Genomic DNA, 26,274 nt, shown 5'->3' on the forward strand with positions numbered 1-26,274 from the left:
GGCAAAGGATCAGTTCCCACTTATCAGAGGCACATCTGTCCAGAGTCCGGGGGGAGCCGGGGGCCCTGAGGGCGGGAACTGCACGGGCCCCGTAGGGTGAGTCTCCATGCTGAGTATAGGGCAATTCTGGTGACCGGCAGAGGGGGGATTGGGGTGGCAAGGCATCCAGCCCGCCCCCCCCCACCTCTCCACTAGCACCAAGACCCAAGAAGTAGGCTCTCCCCTTGCCTGAAAAGACCCTCCATGAGCCACCTCTGCTCTCTGGCCCTGGTGAACTGACTAACCCAACAAGTCCCTTCCCCGTTGCCCTCGGAGGCCAGGCACAATCAGAGGCTCCACGCAGGTCTTCAGACCAGATCTAGCCAGCTGGAGTGGCCAGGCCTGGGGAGAACCGGGCGTCCATGGGAAAGGCCTGAAGACCTCCCCTTCCTTTCCTTCCTGAGCCAAGCAAACCTCCCGAGTTCCTCTCGCCTTTGTTCCCCAACAAGAGGAGCAGCTGCCCCAACCAACCAGGCCCAGGCCCAGGAAGCCAAGACTCCGCCCTGACCTCCTGCAAAGAGCACTTCCAATCCTCCCGTTTGTCCACCTCAAAAAAGAAAGGAAGAGGTGGGGGGCGGGGCAGGAAGGCGGGATGAGTCGAAATGAGCGGATACTTTCGCATCTGCCCTGAGAGGGATAGAGCAGACCCCCTGAAAGCAGATGAGGTGAGGTGGGGTGATCACTGGGCCCATTTCACAGGTGAAGAAATTAAGGCTCCAAGAGGCAGAGCAGAGACTCGCGCCTGGGACTGTGACCCTGAACCCGACTCATCGGCTCCACGGCACTGTGCCACAAAGACCCCTCCCCACCCCAAATAAGAAAGGTGCTGGGCCAGAAAGTGCATGGAGGAAGAAACGCTGAAGAAGGGATCTAAGACTGGCTTTGAGAAGGAACGCCCCTCGGAGCACAGCCAGTGAGGGGCCCAGGAAAGCTGTCAAGAGCACAGACCCCTGGCCAGGCTGCCTGATTAGATCCTGGCCCGAGTTTACAACCACTCGGGTCTCAGTATTCGCATCTGGAAAATGGGACGACCACGCACGGCACACCGCTCTCGTGAGTTGGTTGTGAGAGTGAGGTGACAAGACCCCAACAGCCCTTGAATATCGCCTGGCTCGTGTGACGCATCTTGTTAGTGGGACAGGTAAGTGTCCCGGAAGTGATGGTGCTTGTTGCTGCCTCCAGGCTCTGTGCAGACCTAGTGGGGGAACCCCAGCAACGAAACTCCCACAAGCTAGCCCGTGTCACCCAGTCTTCCACCCAGGAAAAGGCTGGTAGCACCGGGCTACCCTAACAGTGACCCCTGGGGTCACCCGAGGCCACAGTGCCCGTGCTGCTCTGGAAGGGGCAGGCCTGCCTCTCCACACTCCCCGAGCTCCTCGGCGTCCAGCGGCACGCCGGCAAGCTCAGCTCGGCCTGTTTACCCTGGGCCCGTGCCAGCCACCCCTGCCAGGAATGATTTCATCCAACAGTCACAGCGGGTGGGCGAGGGGGGCCCGTGATGTGTACCAAGCCAGTCTGGGGGAGGCCTGCTGGGGACATGGCTGCTCCTTCAGGGCTGGGCAAGGGGACATGGCAAGGAAGGCTCCCGGGGCTGGGTACGTCAGGCTTTTCACCAACTTCAAGGCCAGAGATCAAGTTCAAACAGAGAGGTGGGCCCAGCCCACATCAGCTCAGCCACAATCTGGGAACCACATCAGAAAGTCCCGTGGGGCAGGGCTGTGGAGATCCTAATTAGTCCTCGCCTACCCTGGGAAAGCGCAGAGCAGTCTCCTGGTTCTCGGAGTTCAGAAGCAGAGGGGCCCCAAGACAACACCCCCTGAGCTCTTCTTTTCCAAGTCTGAGCTCAGGCCCAGCGGACGAGGCAGGGAGGCAAACGCTGCTGGGACACGGAAGCTGTGAGGACGGAGGAGCGGCACCCCGCCGAGGGGAGAGTGCCCGGGGCCTGCGAGCAGCTCCGCTGCACTCACTGGGGAGGGCTCAGGACCCCCAGACCACTGTGAAGGTGTCACACTCAAGGGACCACATGGGCCTGGATAGGTGGACACCAGGGAGTCTCCCTCAAGTCCTCACTTGAACAAAACGGGGGACATCTGGCTCCCAAGTGGCCAGTCAGATGTGCACCGATGGGCCCCATGGGCAACATCAGATCCGCCTCATATAAACTTTTATTCCCTCAAGCATCCCCTACATCATGAAGGACGATCTGAGACAGAAATAAGCAAGTGGACATATCCCAAGGGAGTGGGGCTTCTAATAGGAAAACTTGATGGATGGGAAAGGAAGGCACCTTTCACCCCCCAGCTGGCAAAGCCTTTCATGGCCAACTGGGGGCGGGGGGTGGGGTGAGGTGGGCATTAGGGTGGGCGTTCCCCGTTTCACAGAAATGGAAACCGAGACTCAGAGACAGGGCGGCCCCTCCCAGCTAAGGAGCAGCCTGGCTAGAGAAGGGAACAGGCCTCCTCACGGGCCGACCTGCACTCCAGGTGCATGTTAACCTGGAACCCAACTGTCGGCAGAAACCCTTGCAAGGGGGTGACATGGGATGGGCGTGTGGGTCAGGCCAGACTTAGAGCTCTCCCGGAAGCCGCCAGGTCTCATTGGGGCCATTTGGCCCCCTGCTCCGCACAGGGGCTGCCGGCCCCACGAGCATCAGGCCCTCCAGCTGCCCCAGATCCGAGCGGGGCTCCTTCTGGGCTGCAGTCCTCACCGCGGCTCTGTCTGCTCAACGCAGCTACACCTCTGCTGGCCAGACTCCCACTCGGTAACTGAGCATCTGACTCCATAGCTGTCTAGACACGAGCTCCACGGCGGGCCTGGGGGAGACGAAACGCAGACACGCCTCGCGCTTGGCCTCCGGATGGGGAACACAGGTCCGCGCACTCCCGGCTGCACTCCGCAGCGCCGTCCGAAGGCTGGTCCCCAAGCCACCCACATCAGAGGCGCCCCAAGGCTCGCGGAGCAGACACTCTGCCCGAGTCTCCTTCCGAAGCGGCCCTCTCCTGACAGCCCCCTTCCCACACCTCAGCATCTCGGTGGAGCCTGACTCACAGCACGCCCGTGAGGCAAACCCAGACATCTCTCCTCCACTCGGCAGGAAGCAAGGGGGCAAGGGGTTCCCACTCCCACGTCAGACTCTCGAACCACCGGGGGGCTGACAACTTGAACCGGGTGTGCACACCACGGCAGTGGGCTGGGAGAACTCATAAAGGCCCACAGCAAATCCATAAGGCTCCACAGCGGAAAGCATGGGGCTCAAGACCGGCCCAAGTCCTTCGAGATGTTTCCGTTGTGCTGCTAGTTCTCAAGGCCACCCTCATGCTGATGAGAGCGGGGGTGGCTCTCTTCAAGGGGACTCACTAATGCTAAAGGACGTCCTCACACCACCACCGCAGAGACTGGCTTTAAGAAAACATGACTCCCCCTACCACCTGGGTTTCCAGCCCACTACCACCCGGGCCGGTGGAGGAAGAGCCCAGGGGAGGGTGTCAGAAGTCCCGGGTGCGGACTCCAGACTTACCACGTCTGTGTTAAATGACTACGTACTACCCATAGGCAGGATACTAATTGTGCGGTAGATTTAATGCGGAAACTTGGAAGAGGATGGCGCACAGTGTGATTAAAGAAGGCTCTCCCATTCATTTAATTACAACAAACAACCAGCAGGCCTGGCAGCACCGCTCCCGTGAAACACCACCAACATGAAAGAGAACTTTCTCGACAAGCATCCACTGAGCGTCTCTGGCGAGCCAGGCCCAGTGAACACAGATCAGTCAGTCCATCTGTGCCCCCAGGCCTACTGTCTGATGGGTTGGAGTCACATGGCAGTAAAAAGAGACAAAGTCCCAATCTCCATTGTCACGGTCAGCTCAGTCCAGAGTGTTCCGTAAGGACTAAATATAGATCAGCACTAAAAATGATTTGGGTGGGGATGCCTGGGTGGCTCATTTGATTGCCGCTACCTTCGGCTCAGGTCATGATCCCAGCGTCCTGGGATGGAGCCCCACATCGGGCTCCTTGCTCCACAGGGAGCCTGCTTCTCCCTCTGCCACTCTGCCTGTGTTCACTCTCACTCTCTCTCTCTTTCTCTCTCTCTCTCTCTGACAAATAAATAAATAAAATCTTTTTAAAAATTAAAAAAAAAATAAAAATGATTTGGGTGTACCAATGAGGGCGTTTTTAGCTGCAAGTAACAGAAAACCCAACTCAAATGGAGTAAATGTCCAGCTGTTCAAGGGCAGGGTTGCACGAGGGCCAGTCATATCAAAGACTCATGGACATCTTTCCTTAGGTCGGATCAACTTAAGCCACCACCATTCCGGGCATTATATAAAGACAGGACTATGCCCAGTGGCAGGCAAAGGATCTCTTCTCCCCTATGGGTCTCTTTCGAAGAGCAAAGAATGTGGGGCCTAGCACCTTCCTCCTGGGTCATCGGCCAGCAAGTAGTCATAAGGCTACCCCCAACCATTCTTTGGGAAGGGGAACATGGCCCCCACGATGGCCTTACCTTCCCCAGGATTTGGCTGTGTTAGGAATGAATGGACAGACCAGGGCTGTACCAGCAGGGGGAAGGCTGAGTCTGCTGTGGGGGAAGACTGCAGAGCAGCAGCCGCCAGCAGCCGCCAAAGCTTAAGGCAAAGAGGTTCACTTTATTTATTTTTTTTAAAGATTTTATTTATTTATTTGACAGACAGAGATCACACGTAGGCAGAGAGGCAGGCAGAGAGAGGGGGGGAAGCAGGCTCCCCGCCGAGCAGAGAGCCTGATGCGGGGCTCGATCCCAAGACCCTGGGATCATGACCTGAGCTGAAGGCAGAGGCTTTAACGCACTGAGCCACCCAGGTGCCCCGAAAGAGGTTCACTTTAGAGCAGCAATCCTAATACCTAACTGTGTCTGGGAAGGGCTCTGATAAGTAGATGCTCCTTCATGCAGGTTTTTATGGGTTAGAGATAGGAGCAAGAGGAAAAATCCTCTTCGGAAAACGGTAACGGTCACGAGGAGTGCCTGGGTGGCACAGTCAGTTGGCTGTCCCATGCTTGGTTTCAGTTCAGGTTATGATCTCAGGTCGTGGGATCAAGCCCCATGTCAGGCTCTTAAAAAAACTGGTAATGGCCTGGGCATTATTATTCCAATGACCCAGTATTCTCACTAAAATAAATAAATGAATCTTTAGGGGAAAAAAAAGTAATGGTCAAGAAATTTCTGTGTTCATCAGTGCACGACACAAGTGATCCAAGCAGAACCTGGCCAAACCCACCCCTTGTCCGCATGCCCTACGGGCCTCCTGCTCTATCATTCCCTCTGCTGTTTGAGCTGGCTGCTCGGTGGGACCAGTCATCCTGCCTGTTCTGCTGCCCACGTTCCCCCGGTTAGGTGGTGGCAATACCAGGACTAGAGTCCTCCCCATGCCCCCACCCAGGTGTCCTCTCCAGCCTGTCCTGCTCGCTGTCCAGATGTTCAGAGCACAGGACCTTTGCGCAGCAGCAGGTGAGGGAGGCAGAGATGACACACAACAGGGCAGTTGGGGAGTCGAAGGACAACCAGCACGGAAACCAGCCAGAGGAGGCTGAGTTCACAAGTCCCCAGGGTGAGGGCCTGGGCCGTGTTGCTCCTCCGATGCTGGGAGCCTGAATTATCCTCAGACAAGCCCAGACTGGGGCATGAAGGCAGGCCTGTGCAGCACCACCTGCTTCGAGGACTCTGCATGGGACCCGGACTTACGCTGAAGGTGAATCACAAGCCCCGGAGCCCCCCAGGAAGAAAATCTGGGCGTGTGCTGGGTAAGGTCCCCGGGTGGTGGCTTGCTTCAGGCTTCTTCTCCAGCAGCAGCCAAGGCTGGTGCAGAAGAGAAGACTCAGAAAAAGTCACACACATACCATATGCACACGCATACACATACACACACATGTGCACACGCGCACACATGCACACAGGCACACACATATGCCACTTCAGCCCCTGCAGACCCCAAGAGCACCACGTCCCAGGCAGCAGGACAGCTGGGCTTGGACCTTGTCCTGTAGTAGCTCATGCCGTGACCTTGGGCCATTTGATTGGCTTCTTTGAGTCCTGGTTTTACCACTTCTAAAATAAGATTGTTGAGGACGGTGATGTCCAAGGTCATCTCAGCTCTGACAATTAAGGTCCTTTCCAAAAGACCGGGATGATTTCCAAAAAACCTATTAGCAGACGATGGTTAAATTGGTGAGATCAGAAGAGGCACCACAGTCCGTAACAGATCTCTTTTCATACAACCCCCCAGTGGGGTCAGATGAGCCCGCAAGCTCGGGCCACAAGCGGAGAGGGGACTCTTGAAATTCTCCAGATGCTGGCTCAGCCAGGAGCCGGCCAGAGAGGCTCTAACAGCAAAGGCCCATCAGTCTTGCAGCTTCTGGCCACACTGGTTTGGCCTAACAGGCCTTGAGTCCCCACTCCAGTGCTCCCTCCTTCCCTGAAGCTTGCAGAGAAGGGCAATGAAACAAACCAATAAAGCTAAAGGAAAAAAAAAAATTTTTTTAGCCTAATGAGGTAAGTGAACTACTTCTTTTTCTTCCTTGGAAAGTATAAAGTACTCCTGTTACAAAAATATTTTCTGTTGCCGAATCCGCAGGAGCCACGGCCTCCGCCAGCCGCCCAGCAGGCCCGTTTTCAAGGGCCCGGGGCTTCCAGGCTGGTCCTGGGTGTCGCTTGAAGCTTGCTTCAAAGGCTAATGTTGCAGCAGCTGGCAGGGACTCAACCGAGTGATTCAACGTGCTTTCTGGAAACAGTTATGCTAACCTTTCATTTTCTTTTAAAAATATGTGATGGAGAAAATAGCACATCCCCCATACCCAGCAAGAAGCGGAGCTCTAGAACCTGCTTGCTTCCCGCGGAAAAGCAGACTAAGCTGCCGAGGCATCAGCATCTAAGGCTGTTTCACCGATGGCTGTGGGGGAGGGCTCGGGTGGGGAGACGTGGGGGAGTCAGGGGGAGAGAGAAAGAGGAACAGAGTCTGATCGTGTACAAGCAGAAAGAGAAAAGGCAAACACAACCACCTTCGTCCTCCCTGTTTACAAACCCCACTGTAATGTTTCTCCCGCCAGCTGTATCCAGAAACATGAGCATCTTGAAAATTTCCTTACGCTTGTTGTTTAAACCACAAAATGTCAACAGTTCTATGCAGAAGCCCAGGGGCCGATGACTGTACAAATTCTGCGGCACCCGGAGGAGGCAAACCATGGTCTCCATCAAGAGTCACTCTGGTTTTCGGATACACCGGCCCCTCTGATCCCTCCACTTTTACCCACTGACTTCAGCTTCATGGATGCTGCTCCAAGAGGTTTTGGCCAATAAATATTGATTTTTTAAAAACTGGTGAATATGAAAATGGAAAAGGAAAGAATGAACAAACCAGATTTTAAAAGCGCCTTCCAGAAGGGACGGGCCGTGGTCTCTCTCTGGTCGATTCAGGGCACAATGCACAGCAACCACCCAGTGTCTGTTGAACTGAATTGTCTCCTCACTCCCCATGACCACTTAGAGCCCCTGCTATCCTATATGCAGAGAAGGCCAAGAGATATCTTTCCTTTCAAATTTAAGCTTTAAATTTTTTAAGATGTATAATGCATCACCTCCTCAACATAAAAATAATTTGAGATGGTCGGTGACACAGGGCCTATTATATTACATTAATTAACATATATTCGTGGCATAAAATGGGGTCATAGAGAATATTCTCACCACAAAACAAATGGTTTCTATGAGCCGCCTGGTGGCCAAAGCAAAGAGGGAAATACCATGAGTCGCACACTCTCGTTATCAGATTCTGGTGCCTTAAATAACAAGAGTGACTGAATAAGCATTTCTAAATGCTGCTGTATTAATGTATTAAATCAGTCCTCAATTCAGCAGAATGTGTTATTTCTCCCACACCACAGAAGGTGGTCATGGTGATTGTAGGAAACCAGTTTTGTGAAATTGCATCTATACTGCATCTATACTGCTATGAAAAGAGGTAACCAGTCCATTACAAAGCCTTTGCACCTACAGACTCTCAAGAGATTGACATAAGAAACTGGAACTTTCTAGAATATGACCAGGAATCCCCAAGAATAAGGCCAATAAGAAATGTAGACAATATGCACAGAAACCAGCTAATAACCAGAAACATTGGCTTGGATTCTGAAGGGCTCTGATAAACTCACTGAGAAATAAGTTTGTACTTGATTCAGGGTCCAGGCTTGCCCCCTAATCTTCCCCTGGGTTGGCTCTGTCCTTCCTTGTCCTTCCTGTCACCCCAGACATAATCTTCCTGCCTACACAACCTACAGAGGCCTCCCCAGCCCTCCGGGCCTCCTGCCTCTTCTGTTTGTTCCTTTTCGGTACTTGTTACCCTAATTATCCCACTTTTTCTGTTCTCCCCCCTCCGGCCTGTCGTCACGGGGTCACGCGGCTCTTGTGCGTGGCTGATACGTGCTCAGGACCCAATACAGTGTTTGCCCAAGACAGAGGCTCAGTAAAGCCTTACAGAATCCATGAATGAATAAAGAGTAGCTGAAGAAAATGAACCGCTGAGACCTTAAAAGATCTTTTGGATTTGGAATCGGATAATCGTTTTTGAAAACATCTTGGAATTCTACTAAAAATGCAGAGAAATGAGTAAACATAAAGCTTCTCTGCTTAATCCACCAAAAGCAATGCAGCAGCAAAGAAACACAGTTCGAGCATGTGCACACACAAACATACGTACACACACACGCGCGCGTGCACATGCACGTGCGCACACACATACACACCAGCCCCAAAAGGCAGAGCAAGTGAAATCAGCCTCTCTGTGCTCCCCCTTTTGGTCACCTAGAGCTTGGGTCTTAAGGAGCGAACTTGGCCTCCCGCACACTCAGCTCCTCTAGGACAAGGTGTTAATTGTCTCATACTGGGGTTGGCAAACTTTATCTATGAAAAAGCCCAAAAGTAAATACTCTCGGCTTCATGGGCCATGTGGTCTCCATCCTAATGACTCCACTCTGCTGACACAGTGCAAAAGCAGCCACAGACTCTAAATCACGGGCATGGCTGTGTTGCAATAAAACTTTATTTACAAAAACAGATGGCGGGCCAGATGTGACCTGCAAGCCACAGGTGACCAGCCCTGGACTCTCCCGCCTGGTTACCTACTCGCTAAACTGTCCAACGGAAGCAGTGTATGTCTGTGTGTCCCCCCTCCGACTCAGTGATGGAGATGGGAGACATTCCAGATGGGGCACCTACAAATTCAGTCCCAACAACCCGGGAACCGCTTTGTCAGAACCATAAATAAGTGTCTTAACCTAATTCCCTGATGAGAGAGCGGCAGTGTGAAAAAAGGCATTACCATATTAAGAGAAAAACATAGCCAAAGAATTTCCTTAACAATCAGCTAAGTTCTTGAACCCAGGCCAGAGAACACACAAGGGCTCCGTTTTTGATAGTTTGGGGAACTGAAACATTTCCACATTCCAGAAGGAGCTGCAGTCCCAGCAGAAGGGGCCACATCCCCATCGGCCTCTGGACAAAGGCCGCGCAGAGGAATGAGGGCCGGCGGCCGCTCCGCGGCCTGGTTTACACTCCCCGATGAAATATTGATTCCCACCCCCTGAAAATGGTAAAAATCAATACGGTAACAGAAGCTTCGTAACATCAATGGGGGCCCGGGCGCCTGCAGCAATTTCAAGGGCTGCCCTCTAAGCTCCGCACCCAGAGCCCGAGACCACCAACGACCAGCACGGAGGCGGTGAGGAAAAGAATCCGAAATGGGAAACACAGAAGCACAATAAGAGGGTGACTATGGCCGTGCGACCCGCAGCCCAGGCTCCCGGTCGCTCTACGAGGCCGAGTGACAGACTCCGGGAGATGCGAAGCCGTCCCAGCCTCCGTGTTATCTGATTCACTCCTGGACGGCTCCGGCGGCTGAGTCAGCGGCTCCCGACAATCAGGTTGTCTAAGGAGAACTGGCCGGCGGACGGGCATGAGTCACCACCCCCACCCTCGCCACCGCACCACCCCCGCCCTCGCCACCGTCCAGGGGGCCCCCCGGACCCTCCTCACTGAGGACTCAGGACAGAGTCACGGCGCACCGGGCCAGACCTTGAGACACTGGCCAGGAGGAGACACTGGCCTGGAGGAGCAGCTGCTGGCACCTGTGCTTCGAAGGCCCAGGGCCACGCCCCCCCCCCGCCCCCGGCCCCGAGTGACCCCTGTCCTGAGCTTCAGGGACCAGAGCTGGCTCCTCTTCCTGCCCCAGTGGCCGGTGGCCGGCTCAGCAGGAAAAGGACCCTGTGTAAACAGAGCAGCCCCCCGCCCCGCCGTCTTCCTCTTCAGCCACTTCAAACGGCTCTGGCCTGTAGGTGGCCAAGGGCCCGAAGGTGGCCGGGGGGGGCGGATGCAGGCCTGGGGTGGGGAGGGAAGAAAAATACCTCACAGGCCTCAACCTGGCGGCCTGCACACATCTCCCTGCCCGTTGGCGTCAGGGGGAGCGCCCACAGGAAACCTCCCCGCCTCGGCCGCACTCCGATTACCCGAGACCACAGGGCTGCCGGAGCCCGGGCGAGGCCAGGTGTCCGTCCAAAGTGGGCGGCCCCGGGGATCGGATGAGGCCTGGCTGCGGAGTGCGGGCTGGGGAGGTGGAGCGGCGGCCGGCCCCCTGCGCCATCAGGCCCTCATCAGACAAGGGGCCCCGGGCCTCCCCCCTCGGCCGTGCCTCGGAGCCGTGGGCCTCGCTTCCTCCTGAGCAGAGAGCCCTCGGGCCGGTCCTGGGACCCCGCTGTCCCGCAGCGACTCTCTGACAAGTGTGGCGGCCGGCGTGTCCCTCACACTCCAGCAGCACCCGTAGACCTAAATCAGCAAATAAGACAACCGTCGATTGTGCTAAGGAGATGGGGGTGGTGGGCGGTGAAGAGTGAAACGCGACTGTCCTCAGAGTGGCCGTCCAGTCCGGCGTGGGGATGTGGGGAGCCGCCCTGGGCAGTGGGCTGGGGAAGGGCTGTCCAGGGCAGAATTTCGGGGGGGCCCCGAAGGATGGGAAGGGCAGCTCCGGGACAGCGGTGGGGGGACAGCCCGGGAGCCACGGCCTGGACCCCAGGAGAGCAGCTCTGGCGCTGGGAGGCCAGAGAGGAGGGGAGGCCAGGCATGGTGGGTGAGGGGAGGAGGGAGGAGAGGAGGCCGGGAGGAGGCGCGCCCCATCAGGCCAGGCCCCCGAGGACGCGTGTGAAGGGCAGACAGCACAGGGTCCAAAAGCTGGACTCCGCAAGGGAAGCGGAGGCTTGTCTGCGGGTGCTTCCTCACGGACACAGCTGGGAAACTCGCTAGCAAACGTGGCTTTCGCCTCTCACCTTCTTCAATACACGCCCGTATTTCTGTCCTGGAGTCCGGCCCCGAGAGACCAGCTCACTCTCCTTCTCCATCTCTCTCCCTCTCTCTCTTCCTGAACTACCCAGGGGGGAAACAGCACGGACAAAATGCTGCCTTTGGATAAAATTTTTAATTGTTCTGCAAACACGGCCCGTGTGATATTGAACACATTTGGAAACGGTTTGTATCTGAAGCTGAACTAGTCTGCCCTCGAAGCTGCTTTCTATTAAAATGTTTGCATGCACACTGTCCCCCCCCCTCCTGCCACTGGCATTCCCTCCCCCTCTCCCCACGACGCTAGCCCCGGGGAAGAGGAGGTGCAGATCCTAGGGCAGAAGCACAGAGCGGGCTGTGGTTAGAGGGGATGGGCCCACAGGGGGCACCCTCTTGCCCCAGCTTGGGACATGGGGGGCAGGGGGACAGACCAGGCCGCTCCGCTGGCGAACCTCCTTCTGAAAGCTCTTCCGTCTCCAAACTCAGCGGGGAAAGTGAGTGCACATGTGTCTTCTCAGCAGTGAGAAGCAAAAACAGAGTTCTTTGGTCCCCAGCCCAGACATGTCGCTGGCAATCTCAGGCCAAGCGGGGGGAGTGGGGGTTCACTGGAGACGCGAGGGGAGTTCCAAGAATGGAAAGAAAAGTAGACAGATCGGGTCAGAAAGGGCAGGAACCCAGCACCCCGGCGGGGGAGGGGAGGCTGCTCAGCCACAGGGGCTCTTCCAGCATGGCCCATGGGCCCAGGCAGGGTTTGTGAGGCCTCAGAGGGGAGGGTCGGCTGGATCCACGGGTCCTGTGTCCTGTGTCCACCCCCTGGCCCCAGGAGGGTGGGGCACCGTGACTACTGGTCCCACCAAGACTGTCCAGTGGGGGAGACGTAGCTCCCAGTGTAAAAGCTAGCTGCTGTTCCCAGGAGACGGGGGTGCTGGATGACAAGGAAGCATGACAACAGATGTCCAGGGTAATTTCTATTCCTTAACAGTGTGGATGGCTTAGTCACATAGTCACCCAGCCACCCTGGGTGGCTTAATCAGTTAAGCATCCAACTCTTGATTTCGGCTTAGGTCACCGTCTCAGGGTCCTGGGATCAAGCTCCAAGTCAGACCCTGTACCCAGCGGGGAGTGTGCTTCTCTCTCTCTGTCCCTCTCCCTCTGCCCCTTCCCCCACTCGCAGGAGCCGGTGCGTGCATGCGCATACTCTCTCTCTAAAATAAATTTTAGAAAGAATCTTAAAAAAAAAAAAGTATTGAGAATACCACGCTCAGGAAAGACAATAGCTGTTAAAGTAAAGGACAGCCTCCGAATGAAATCATGATGGTTGGGGGAGGAAACGGGCCCAGGCTAGGAGCCACCAAGTTAGCCACTGAGCTCGCGGACGTGGCGGACAGTCCCATCAATTTCCTTGGGTTATTAGAAAACAGCCCCTGGAGGCTGGGTCACAGCCTCACGTGGCAAGGCAGCATTTGGAATGATTTTCGATCCTCAGGCCCAATTTTTGTTGGTTCTGTTTGGGCTGCTCTGAGTCGTCCCCCCCCACCCCCAGTTTCTGGTCCTTTGCTGTTCCCGAGAGTGACCCAGCGCAAGGCGAGCACACAGCCCATCCCCAGCCTGCATTTTATTAGTCCCTGTGCTCAGGCGGACTCGGATTTGCTGGGAGGAGAGGATCCTTCCAAACTGAGCCTCGGTCCAAGCCAGTCTCCGCCCCCTCCTCATAATCAATCATCAAACAAAAGGGAAAGAGCTGGAAGAGATGGGTTTACTCTTCCCCCACCCCTTTCCAACTACTATCAGCAAAAAAAAAAGCAGTTTAGTCAGTGGAAACCAGTCTCTTGTGTGGGTGTCTGCAATTTAATATCCATTCATTTCCGATTCCTTTTTGAAAAGCCACATTTAATTCAACTTTTCAATGTTAAGCATCTTTTTTCTCGAGCTAGAAACAGCCCTCAAATACCATGCTGCCGGCACAGGGCTGGCCTCCTGCGGGCAGCAAGAGCCAGGTCAGAAACACGGCAAAGATGGTCCGCTGAGATCTTTCTTGTCCTGCCTGGACATGTCGGGGATGACACCAAGATAGTCTCCACCTTGGTTCACAATCTGAAAAGAATCTCCCCCCTGGCCAGAGGCGCATTACTGCCCACACATTCCAAACACAGAATTACTCAGTGGCAGCAGCTTACGCAGCATCTGGGCCAGCACCCTGCCTGCAGAGAGCCCCACCGCTGGCTGCCTTCCAGGGGCTCGGAGTGCGGGGGGAGTTGAAAAGTCCTGCGTGTGGCCACAGGATGTGCTATTCTGGCTAGCCTCCTTCCGGTGAGACTACCACATCCTGGACACTTCCTAGCGGCACGTTCCTAAACAGGGAAGCACCAGCCTTCCCGGGGAGCTATTTAAAGTCCAGCCACCCCATCCCACCAAAAGGCCAGGTTGCATCCATCCAGCAAAGGCCATGGCCTTGGGGACTTGACGGTCAGAGGCAGGTTAGTTTCGCCGCAGCACGGCTGTATGACTTCGGGCAGGTTACTTAAGCTCTCTGAGCCCCTGTTTCGTCCTCTATAAAATGCGGATGATACAACCATCTTGCTGATTAGGTAGAAGTCACAAATGAAGGCAGAGGCTGGGTCAGCGTTAGAGCTCATCAAGCAGAAGTTATTATGATTATGTCATGACCAATAGACACATTTTCAAAGATAGTTATTGCTAGAAATTCCACAGTTACCTAATAGAAGTAATATCTGACTGAGACCTCGCTGAAGGCCAGTTTTCTACACCAACCGCGGAGCCCGTTTCTGTCCTGATGAACAGCAGACAGAGAATAAAACAGCCCGTGGGCTCCTACGCTGGTCTGCCTTCACGGCCCACAGCCAGGCGAAGGTGTGTAAAGATCGGGGTCAGAAGACCCCTCGCGGCTCTCAGTCTAGGATCTTTCCCTGGGCCCACGAGAAGATTCCAGGCTACCCGGAGCCTTCCTTCCTTCCACAGGAAGTCCAGAAAAGTACAAGGACATGAAGAAACCAAAAAATGCGATCTCACTGCAAACCAAACCTTGCCTACCGGCATCTACCGACTAGTGGGAATTGTTGATGGTCTGGTAGGAACTGGATTTAATTTCAGGTATGAAGTCTTCACTACACAAATCAAACAGAGCAAAAATGGCTACAAGGAGAACATTTAAATAGAAAGCAAACCATTTTCAAACACAGCATTTCTCAGACTGAATTCACTGTGTCTCAGTTTTGCAAAAAAAAAAAAAAAAAAAAAAAAAAGTTCCAAGCGCAGATGCTTATCACCTGGGGTATACACCCTTTCGTGGGAGAGAGCTGTGCACATTAGCATATCAAAAGTTCTGAGAAAGTCTCCAAGAAAGAAATCCATTAGCTCTGCTTTAATTCAAGGTTGCCAAAACTTTTTGAAGAAGGGAGCATTGTTAACACGTCTAGAGGGGCGCTTAGGTGGCTCAGTGGGTTAAGGGTCCGACTCTTGGTTTCAGTTCGGGCCATGATCTCAGGGTCGTGGGATCGAGCCCTGCGACTGGCTCTCTGCTCAGTGGAGGGTCTGCTTGGGCTTCTCTCTCTCCGTCCCCCCATCCCCTCCCTTATCCCTCTCTCTCTCAAATCATAGATAAATCCTAAACACACACACACACACACACACACACACACACATCCAGTAACCCTGAAAAAACCCAATTTGGGAGACGTGGCTTGTTTTCAAAGCCAGTGAAATGCATGAATGAATAAAAATGAACGCAAAAGAACAAGAGTTGCCTCAGGAACGGAAGGGAGACTCAACGTTCACTGCTTACCTACCAATTTCTTTATAAAACTATTGCTTTCTTTTATGAAAATGTAAGCTTCTATTTTTAAAACTCTGATCCTACAGTCTGCTTCTTAAAGATGCTTCCACGAGTCCCCCCGCTTTCCCTCACCACAAGCCATACTCAGTATCTCCTAAATGCTCTCCTCTTGGGGTCCAGTCTTGACTGGTTCTCAGGAAATCAGGGTGCTCTGGACCTCTAACTTCTCCCAGGCTTTGCCACCTGGGAACTCAGGTCTGCAGGCAGGGAGCGCACTTACCTCGTGGTCAATTTTGATAAGTGCAATGTCTGCTTTCTCATCCACATCCTTGATTTTGGCTTCGTAGGTTGCACCGTTCTTCAGCTCGACCTTGACCCGATGCTTATTGGTCACCACGTGGGCGTTTGTCACAATCAGTCCATCTTCAGACACGATAAAGCCAGACCCACTGGCTACCGGCACCTCCCTCTTAGAAAAAGGAAGCCTAGAACCCAGAGGACAGCCCAGTTAAGCCCGAAACACCTTCAGATCAACTGTTCAATGCACTGATTCAGCAACGCACATCTAGGAATTTACTTTACATGTTGGGTCTATTCAACCTTCAAAACAACGGAAGGCTACTGATTTTTGCAAGCATCCAAAAATTCCACTTAAAAATATTCTTAGGGACTCAATTCAGAGCTAGAGGTTCTTACGTGATCTAGAAGGGTCAGAATGTACATTCAAACAGTCTAAGGGGAAAGCATACTAAGGGGGAAATGTTATCTTCCCGTAGGAACATATTTGGTGGCTCTTGGACATTTCAAAGGGCCCCAGAAACAGCCCTAATGCTTTGCTAATGGCAGCGCGTTCCAGCGGGAGCCTCAGAGGCCGTGGAAAAACAAGAAGGCCCTCTTTACTTGCGAAACAGCTCGATGTGAACCACGGCAGGAGCGATCTTCTCCACCACGTCGGCAATGAAGTTGTATTTATGGCGCAGACTGTTGGGGTCCTCCTGGCCTGAGAACAAAGCAAAGACAGGACACGTCAAGACGCGGTGCTCTGTGCCGTGGCTCCTGAGAAAGACATGGGTGAGAAGGGGCCAAAATACACACCCGGACCTTTGGAACCCCGGACAAGTGAGGACAAGACCCCAGACCTGCACTCCGTTGCAAAGGTCCTCGGGGCTCTCAAGGGAACTTCCACTCACGTAAGAGGTAACACCCATCAGAGATGACCTCTTTGCTCTGCTTCTCTCCTCCCAATGGTTTCACTGCAAAAATGCTGATCCAGAGGCACCAGCTGATACCTGGACCTCCTAGCGTCTCCTCAGCAAAGGTGGTGGGGCAAGGGGTCACGGTCACGGTCACGGCACCACCCTCCACCATGCCCCTGCCAGTTCCCACAGTGCCACAGAGAAGCAGCCACTCCCAGCATGCCACGGCTACCACCACCACCGAGGGGAGAGCTGAGGTGGCTTGAGGAGATGCCCACTAGACATTATAGTCTGAAAAGGCATTAGGGCAAAGGCACAGATCTTGTCTTCCCACTGATCCCACAAGGTGAACAGAGGCCACCTTTGTCCCCAGAGCAGCTGTCCACTATGCCTTCTTTATTCCAACCCCCTGGGACATCCCAGGCCAGAAGGCACAAGAGGTGCCTTGAAACCGTTGGGGGGATAAAAGAAAGAGAGGGAAATCAAATGACCATAATTTCGATATAAACATACACACTATAATTAGCGAACCCCCATTTCAAAGCTACTTTCGGACAAAGAAATCCCACATCCCAGTGTAGGACTCTCACCCAGCAAGGCCAAAAAATGGCTTCCACCCACCAGATGCACACACCACGGCATCTGGTTCAGAAATGAGCTTCTGGGGGCGCCTGGGTGGCTCAATGGGTTGAGCCGCTGCCTTCGGCTCGGGTCATGATTTCAGGGTCCTGGGATCGAGTCCCGCGTCAGGCTCTCTGCTCAGCGGGGAGACTGCTTCCCTCCCTCTCTCTGCCTGCCTCTCTGTCTACTTGTGATCTCTCTCTGTCAAATAAATAAATAAAATCTTAAAAAAAAAAAAAAAGAAATGAGCTTCTGGAAACTCAGGTCCCAGGACACCCATTCTGCGGGCATCGGTGGCAGCAGGGGCCAGTGTGGCCCCCACAAGTGCAACCCGAGCCTGCAGTCTGGTCCCAAATCCGTGCCACCTGCACATATCCCTCAACACATCTCTCCCTGCCTTCACAGGCCAGAGGGGCTCTAGGCTAGTCTGCAGCTGAGAACGCACACAGCCCTTCCTTTCTCTCTCCTTGTCTCCCTTGGCCTAGTCACCTCGCTTAAAGCTACACAAAGCAGGCTCCAGGGAGGCGGGCTCTGCCAGCCTCGCTACCCATTGGTGCCCTTCAGACACTGGCGGGCAGCTTCCAGAAACCGTTAGAGCAATTTCACAGAGTAATCTGTCTGTTGCATCGAAAAATTTCAAATTGGCGTTTATATTTTGTGTCTTTCTTTTGACATTTTGGTAGGACTTCATTTTTAGCATATTTTAATTGAGCCATAATGGATAGGAAACAAAAGAAATCTGTTCCTTTGCCACAGATGGTCTAAGGAGGACTGATCTGTCCCCCCTCCACTGTCGCTCCCTGTCACAGCTCACTCGGAGGGATTCACAACACGACTTGACAGTTTAAAAGAAACCACTGGCCTACAAAACTGCCCGACTCCCCTAAGGGCCTATGTTCCCGACCCCCAACACGCATGCACAGAGGTACACACAAACACACACCCACACTTACATGCTCAGTTGTGAGCATGCACACGTACGTACATACCCGTACATGTACACACACGCGCACATGCACACATACAGACTCTGTCTCTCAACACATACATGTGCATATATATACTCTCCCACTCACATACACACTTGTGCACATGCGTGTGCACACACACATATATGTGCGGGCTCACATGTGTGCACGCTTACACATGTGCACTCATACACACAGAGCTGCACACACACTCACACACACATACTCATATATATACATGCACTAACACACACTTACACTCATACACACACATATCTATATTCACAGACACTTAGAGAGACTCACACCCCCCCCCACGCCTCCCTCCCTGTGAGACTCTGCCGGGGCTCGGGGCCGGCTGTCAAAGCTGTGACCCTTTTAAGTCCTCTGGGGCCCTCAAAGCTGCATACCCACAGACTTCCATGGCAGCCCCACAGCAGCTGTCCAGATTTTTTCCTCGGTCCCTGCCACAGCTGTGTGACCCCACCAGAGACATAAGCAATGCGACTCATACCACTAGGCCCCAGGACATCTCGGGGACGAGCCTGCCTCTCCCAAGCTTTCCCTCTGGGAAGTGAGAGGCCATCGACAAGCAAAGGGCCCCTCTCCGTCCTGGCTACCGGGCTCTCAGCTGCTTTCTTTCCAGGTTGGAATCCCTCTCTTTTTGCAGAGCATGGTTTTCTAAGGTCAGAAAAAGATCTGCACCTACTAGACCAAGAAAACTAATTCAACAAGTTTACGGTAGCATCATTTTATTATTTTTGCTTTCAAAGCCCTTTCATAGGGGATCCTCTTTTATTTTCTTCCTTCCTAAGGATTTGGAAAATCAGATATTGTGCTTGTATTATATTTAGGGAAACTGAGGCTCATAGACCCTAAATGACTTCTCCATAGATACTAAATTTTCTTAACAGAGAGTATAAGTAATAGGAGTATCTGGGCAGATCTACAACTTTTCTTCTTAATCCTGGCCCCAGACATATCTACCACCTTCCCAGGTTTCTATTAATTGGTCTGTTTCCCCAAGTGCACCGAAGGGAGCTGTAAAGAAGGTGATAGAAACATTCCCTCTGGCCACAAAACTTGGCGAACATCACCCAGAGACAGCTGTAAACACACGCATCTGGGCTTCCTCAGACCAGCTTCCTGGGAAAGGCCAAAAGGAGGTTTAATGCCCAAAGGCCAGTACCCCGCAAGGCCGCATGGAGCTTCAGAGACTCTCTCAAGCAGGGCAAACACCAGAGTCTTACCATCATTAACCCACTTCCTCTCTCTGACTTCCCAAAGCAGGCGTAGGAGAATTTGCCCGCAGCAGGAGTTAAAATGAACATGGGTTTTTCCAGCTAGTGCAAGAACCATTTGCTCTCTCACACAAACTAGTGAGAGAGGCTCCAGGACCTGTGCACCCCGGGAAAGCAAGATGGAGAGCAGGGAAGACACTGGCCTCGGCACCAGAAGGCCCAGGTCCCATCCTGTCTGCCGAGGGGTCTCCATTTCCCCATCTGTAAAATGGGGCCAGGTGCCTCTAGAATGAGCTGCAAAGTCCGTCCAGTCTCGCTCCAACATGCTATGATCGAATCCCCTTCTCTCCCTCTCACCCCAGCCAGCTGAAGCAAGATGAAGGGTTTGTGGAATCGGAGACTGGGCACAGGGCTCTGCAGACTGCAGATGAGTAAACAGAAAGGAGAAGCGGGAGGACAGACCATAATGAAAAGCCCAACTGACGAGCCTGAATTGTGCAGCTTAGATGAAAAGCAACCAGTGACCTCCATTACCACCACTGAGTGGACCAGCACCAGCAGGAACACGAAATAGAGCAGAAACAATGAACATAAAGAACACCAACTAATTGTTCAAACATGGGCAAGATGTCAAACCAAAGAAGTGTTTGGCTTCTCAAAATGCTACTTCAGAACAAGGGATGAACATCTTTTAAGAGCAGTGTGGCTCCGTTGTCAGAGTCCGGCTCCATGTAAAAGGTTGTCTGTCAAGCTAGAGGACACTGCCACTGCCCTCTGATCTTTACAAGCCCTGGCTAGATGCACTTGCTCTGATCTCAACTGCCGGCCAACTGTCTTCCTTCCAGAGGGATCAGCCGAGGTGGAGAATCCCCAGAGGTGGACCCAGACTGGCTCTGGCTCTTGATTTATGGATAAGGTGGACCCAGTGTCTAAGTGATGCAGACAGAGGCAGGTTGGGATGTCCAGGCTGCTCAGTCTGGGGAAAATGGCTGAGAACACAGACGTGGTATCAGACAGATCAGGATATGACTCTCCACACAACACTTATCTGCTGTGGGACCGATCCTAGGTATGTCACCTTACTCCCCCAAGAGTTATCCCCTTGTCCATAAAATGTAACGGCAATAACACCTACCTCAGAGTGGTTTTGATGCTGGTTTTATAAGGTTCTGTATATGAAGCGCTTGGCCAAATCATAGCATATAGTTTAAAATTAAAAATAAAAAGAGAATAGATAAAGGTGCCACTCAGGAGGCCCCTCTGGACAGGTGTGAGCACCACACAGCTCAGTGATACGTCAGGGAGAGGACTACTCTCCCAACCTTGGCAAATTTGTGTAGGTCCTGGAAACTCCTCCTAACAGGGCCATCGTGGCCACCCCCGCAGAGGCAGAGATCAAGGGGAAGCTGTGCGGCAGGCCCATTTTTCTGGCTTTGAGGTTTACCTGTGCTCCCCTGTGTACAAGGCTAACCCACAGACACTGCAGAAAGAAAAGAGGGCACTGGGTCAGCAGAATAATCTGGCCTGAAATGCAGCGTATCTGTACTCTCAAACTCACAAGCAGCAACCAGCTTGCACCAGAAGGCAAATGTAACTCCCTCTACAAAGTGAGGGCCTTGCTTAGTTAGGCCAAACCAATGCAGCGGAAGGTAATGAAAATGGGAAGCCTCACGCAGGCTCAAGGTCTGACCCTTCTAACTGTTCTCATTGCTCCATTACGTACAGAAGCTGGAACTGCTCGGAGTTCATTGACAGCCCACCATTTACAGAAAGCTGGTGATTCAGAATTCAGAAACGTGGGGGTAAGGTGTTTTTTTACATTCCTGATGAATGACAACAACAGGAAAGACAAAATGACCAATATCATGAATCAAAGAGGAAGCATCACTATAGATCCTACAGACATTAAAAGTATGATATGGAAATACTCTGGACAAAATTGTGCACATAAATTCTACAACTTGGGGAAATGGACAGATTTCTTTAAAAGACTTCATTTACCAAAGCTCATTCAAGGAAATATAGTTAACCCAAACAAGAAATTGTCTTTGCAATTAAAAACCTTCCCACAAGGAAAGTTTCATGCTCATGACTCCATGGGTGAATTCTACAAAAAATTTAGGAAAGAAACAATACTAACACTTCACAGCTGCTTCCCAAAAATAGAATAGGGAAAACACTACCCAGCTTATTTTATGAACTCGACATTACTCTAACATAAAGCCAGACAAAAGACATTATAAGAAAACTACAGACTAATATCCAACATGAACACAGACCAAATGCCCTGAAAATGTTTAGTAAACAGAATTCAGCAATTTAGAAAAAAAAAAAAAAAAAGAATTCAGCAATTTAGCAAGAAGAATAATATATCATGACCAGTCAGGATTTATTCCAGGAAAGGATAAATAAGGTTTAAACTTCAGCACCTGGGTGGCTCAGTCAGTTGAGTGTCCACTCTTGGTTTTGGCTCAGGTCCTGATCTCATGGGTTATGGGATCGACCCCTGCATTGGGCTTTGTGCTCGACAGGATTCTGCTTGGATATTCTTTCCCTCTGCCCCTTCCCCTGCTCTCGCTCTCTCTCTCTCTCACTCAAATAAATAAATATATTTTAAAATAAATACATAAGTAAGGTTTAACATTGGAATATAATACTAAGAAAACCCAAACAATTATCCAACAGATGTAAAAAGATGTCACAAAAATTGAACACTCATTCACAATAAAAACACTCAACAAACTAGAAAAAGAACTTCCTCAACCTGATAAAAGGGATCAATAAAAAACCTAAAACGAATATCATACTTCATAGTGAAAGATTGAATACTTTCTCTCTAAAACTGAGAATAAGACAAGGACATCCGCTCTTACGACTTCCACTCAGTATTTTACTGACGTCCTGGCTGGAATAATTAAGCTAGAAGAGGAAATCAAAAGCATAAAGGTTAGGAAGGAGAACGTAAAACTGTTAGTATTTGAAGATGATGTAATAGTGCATATGGAAGTTGCTTAGGAATCTGTAAATATGCTGCTAGAATAAGTGATTTTTTCATTGTCACACGCTAACAGGTCACTATACACAAAACCGTAGTTCTATGTATTAATAATTAACCCTTGGAAATTGACATTTTTAAAATATTAATTATAATAGCATCAAAACATTAAATAGGTTGGTAAATATTTAATAAAGTATGTGTAAAACACTGCTGAAATAATTTTTTTTTATTTAAATGTTAGGTAGTTAACAAATAGTACAGTATTGGTTTCTGGAGCAGAATTCAGTGATTTGTCACTTACATACAATACCTGTGCTCACCACAACAGGTGCCCTCTTTAATACCCATCACCTATCTAACCCATCCCCTGCCCACCTCTCTCCATCAACCCTCAGTTTGTTCTCCATCGTTAAGTGTCTCTTATGGTTTGTTTCCCTGTCTCCTACTAGCTGAAATAAATTTTAAAAGATCTAAGCAAATCAAGAGATACCCCATACTCATGAGTCAGAAGTCTCACTATTACAAAGTTATTGATTTTCCCAAAATTGACCTACAGATTCAGCATACTCCCAATGAAAATCCCAGCAGGTGTTTGTGTAGAAATTGATAAGCTATTTCTGAAACTTATGGGGAAAGCAAAAAACATGGGATATCCAAAACAATTCTCAAAAAGAGAAAATCAAATGACTTACAGTATGTGATTTTATTTTAGACTGAGAAACTCTGAATAACTAAGATTAGTAGGATGATGAGTCACAACATTTTACAGGACAGGCCTTTCCATTAATGATAAATAAATATTTATCATTACTGATTTTTAACACAACAAATGACCCATTAAGAGTAGCCAACATTTCCTATAATTTAACGAGTTTTAAAATTGCCAGGATTTCATCCAAAAATAATAAATGATTCCTGTCTCCTCTTTATAAACTACTAGGAAAGCACACAACTCCATAAATATTACTTCCTTGGAACTCATGTTCCGTGGAGTTTTACAGATAATATTTCTTTAACTATTTTCAACAACTTCCTTACTGAGGAAAAAGAGATACACTTCCTTACCAGAGGAAAAAGAGATACAGTGTTGCTAAGTTTCATTAATCAGTATCAAAATTAGCATAACAGACACTTCCATTATTAAGTGTTTGCCAAAAAGAGCCAGACACTAAGTTAAGTATTTGACATACATTATCACAGTGAAGAAAATGTGTTGCAGCGGAAATGAAAATCACAAGGTAGGGACTACGAGTCAACAGTTAAACTTCACTTTGTTTCTGGGCAAAACTTTAACACAAAATCGGGTATGTACTTTAAAAACATCAAAATGTGTGCTTTTTTTAACTAGTTAAAGTAAAAATATCAGATAAAGATTAGACGTGGTGCAGGAAGAAGAAAGAAGTGTTTATGTTTCTAATGCCATAGTTCTCAAACTCTGTCCCAACGTACCCTGGAGTGCCATAGCAAACTCACAGGATAGTTTAAGTTCTGCGGAAACACCGTGATACTTGAGGTCTTCGGGAGGAGCTAGTTCTCAGTTTCAAAATCAGATTGCACTGTAATCCTTTGGGTGATTTTTGTATCTTTGTCACTTTGGATTCTGGCGGTCACGGTGATTAAAAGCAAGTACTGTACAAAAATCAATGTTGAGTTTGGAAATGGGGGTGGCAGTGTCCAAGCGAATTTCAAGGCTTAAGAGGCTCTATGGCACCCAGCAGTACACCTAGCCCATCCATAAACAGGTGTGGTTATTGAGTAACAAAATTAAAATTCCATTTTTCCTTTATTTTCTTTGCAAGTGACAATTACACTGCAAAGACATTAACACATATTTATTTGTTGGGACCTAATTACTTGATGAATAAAACCATTAGGTATTTCTTTTGGCCGAGGGGGTACCACGAAAAGATTACTGAAACAGTAAGGGTGTCACGAACCATGAAAATCCGGGGACCTCTGCCTGATGCCGCTTGGGCTCTCTCCAGCAGAGGGTCCTGAGTCCCAACACAGCTGCAATAATTCAGAGAAAAAGTGGATTTACAGTGAAGGGTAAAGGTAAACACTGGCCCTGCGAGGGGGCCTAGCAAAGCATTCAGTTGTCAGATACTTTTTGGAAAATAATTAATAAACAACAAAAAAAATTTATAAAAATATTTAAACTGTAGTTGGTTGAGGTGACTGTCTCCCTCCCTCTGCCACACATCTCCTGTCCTATCAGAGCAGCTGTAGCATTTGGGGATGGGGCTAAAAAGTCAAACTGTAGAACCATTTTGCTTGGGTTTCATTAGGTACACTTAAGTGCTTTGAAGTCACCTACACATTTCTATCCTGGCTCCTAGTGCAAGCCAGAGATTGTACAGGGTATGGTGACCTGGCCTGGAAGTACATAGTAGTGGGGAAATATGCCAGAGGAAAGACTAAATTAACAATAATAATAATAATAATAATAATAAATCATTCTATTCTCTCCATAGGAAACATTACAAACTCACTGTCCTATGAAAAGGTGGTTGAGTCTATAGCCCCAAAAATATATAGGAAAGGGAAGGTATTTTATTTTTTTAATTTTTTAAAAAGATTTTATTTATTTATTTGACAAGGAAAGAGAGAGAGAGTATAAGCAGGGGAGCAGCAGCAGAGGCAGAGGGAGAAGCAGGCTCCCCGTTGAAAAGGAGACTGATATGGGGCTGACCTGAGCCAAAGGCAGACGCTTACTCTTCTGAGCCACCCAGGTGCCCCGGGGGGGAAGATGTTTTAAAGGTGAAGGTGTATTTGGTATTTAATGGCAACATCATGACATTTTTCTGGGTTTTGGGAGTCTGTAGGATTTTCTTATTTTGAAAAGCTTGTAATTTGTGGCAGTTTGCTTTTTCAATCTAAATAAAGGTCATGTCCATGCCTAATGTCATATTTATAGTTTTGAATTTTTTCTTGAAGAGGGTCCCCCAAATTGTGTGCTTTTCAGATCCCATAAAACCCAGACCTGCCAACAGGAAGGCAGGAGTGCCAACCACACCCAAGTAGCAGGCCTGAGTCCCACAGGTTCCCAGGTCTCAGGCCGTCTGGAGCTCATGACCAGCTGGCAATGTAAGGGGGGGGACTCCTGAGCCACACTTACAGGGTGCACTGCCTAAGGCGCCGGGACTCTCAGTCACTGACCAGAGAGCATGGCCAGCATGGGAAGCATCCGCTTTAGAAGGACTGAGGGAGCCCTCCAGGCCCTCCCTGGCAGTCCCAGGAGAACCCCAGGGCCACCCCGGGTGGGGGCAGCTGCCTCAGACCTGGCTCCAGGAATCCCAGCAGTGGATCCTGGACACTTTGCCCCTGTTCTGGGCTCCATCCTGCCTTCTCCAGACAGACCGTCCCCCCACCCCCCATCTGACACTTGGAGTGTCAGGGATGGATGGAATGCCAGGCAGAGCTCCAACCCCAGTAGATTCCTAGCAGGGTCAGCGAGGCTGGGAAAGGTCCCAAGGCTCCCATTGGTGCCAGGATGACGCCCGAGCCAGACTGGGCCTCAGATCCTGATTCTGCCCCTTCACAGCCGTGTTACTTCACACAGTGACCCTGTCTGAGCCTCAGCCTCCCGTTCTGCAAGATGGAGATAATACCACCTCCTCCAGGCGGTGAGTCCTAAGGGAGAGAAGGCACACAAAGCCTGCGCTCAAGGCCATGATCCCCTCCCAGCTCTCACTAGGTGTGCCACTGTCCAGGTGCATTTCAAGGCCTCCGAGTGCCTCTTCCCACACTTGTAAGGCTTCTCAGAATCCCGTTTCAGCATTCTAATTCGGGCACACCTGGCCCATTTTCAGGTGTCTCCCCCAAAATGATAGTTACGACCTGGGATGCATGAACCCAGGACCCCCCTCAGGACCCCCATGCTGGTCTCCATCACTTGGGCACAGGTCCCTCCTCCGAGGGGGCTCTGATTCCCCAACCCTCTATCCCATGACTTCTTGATGTACACTCTCCATTGCCGCAAACTTCTTTTTTTTTTTTTTTAAGATTTTATTTATTTGATAGAGATTACAAGTAGTCAGAGAGGCAGGCAGGGAGAGA

At 50.8% G+C, this 26,274-nt stretch overlaps 1 protein-coding gene across 1 annotated transcript in view; it reads right to left on the reverse strand.

Annotated features, from left to right (window-relative positions):
• HTRA1 (HtrA serine peptidase 1) overlaps positions 1-26,274 on the reverse strand; it is a 50,793-nt gene that overhangs the window by 7,808 nt on the left and 16,711 nt on the right. Inside the window, exons 2-3 of the mRNA XM_080823519.1 lie at positions 16,092-16,191; positions 15,472-15,676 (exon numbers count right to left, since the gene is read on the reverse strand). Coding sequence (XP_080679645.1) covers positions 15,472-15,676; positions 16,092-16,191 — 305 coding nt within the window. The remainder of the gene's footprint in view (positions 1-15,471; positions 15,677-16,091; positions 16,192-26,274) is intronic.

This window comes from Martes martes (genome assembly GCF_963455335.1).
Source record: "Martes martes genome assembly, chromosome: 14".
Lineage (NCBI taxonomy): Eukaryota > Metazoa > Chordata > Mammalia > Carnivora > Mustelidae > Martes > Martes martes.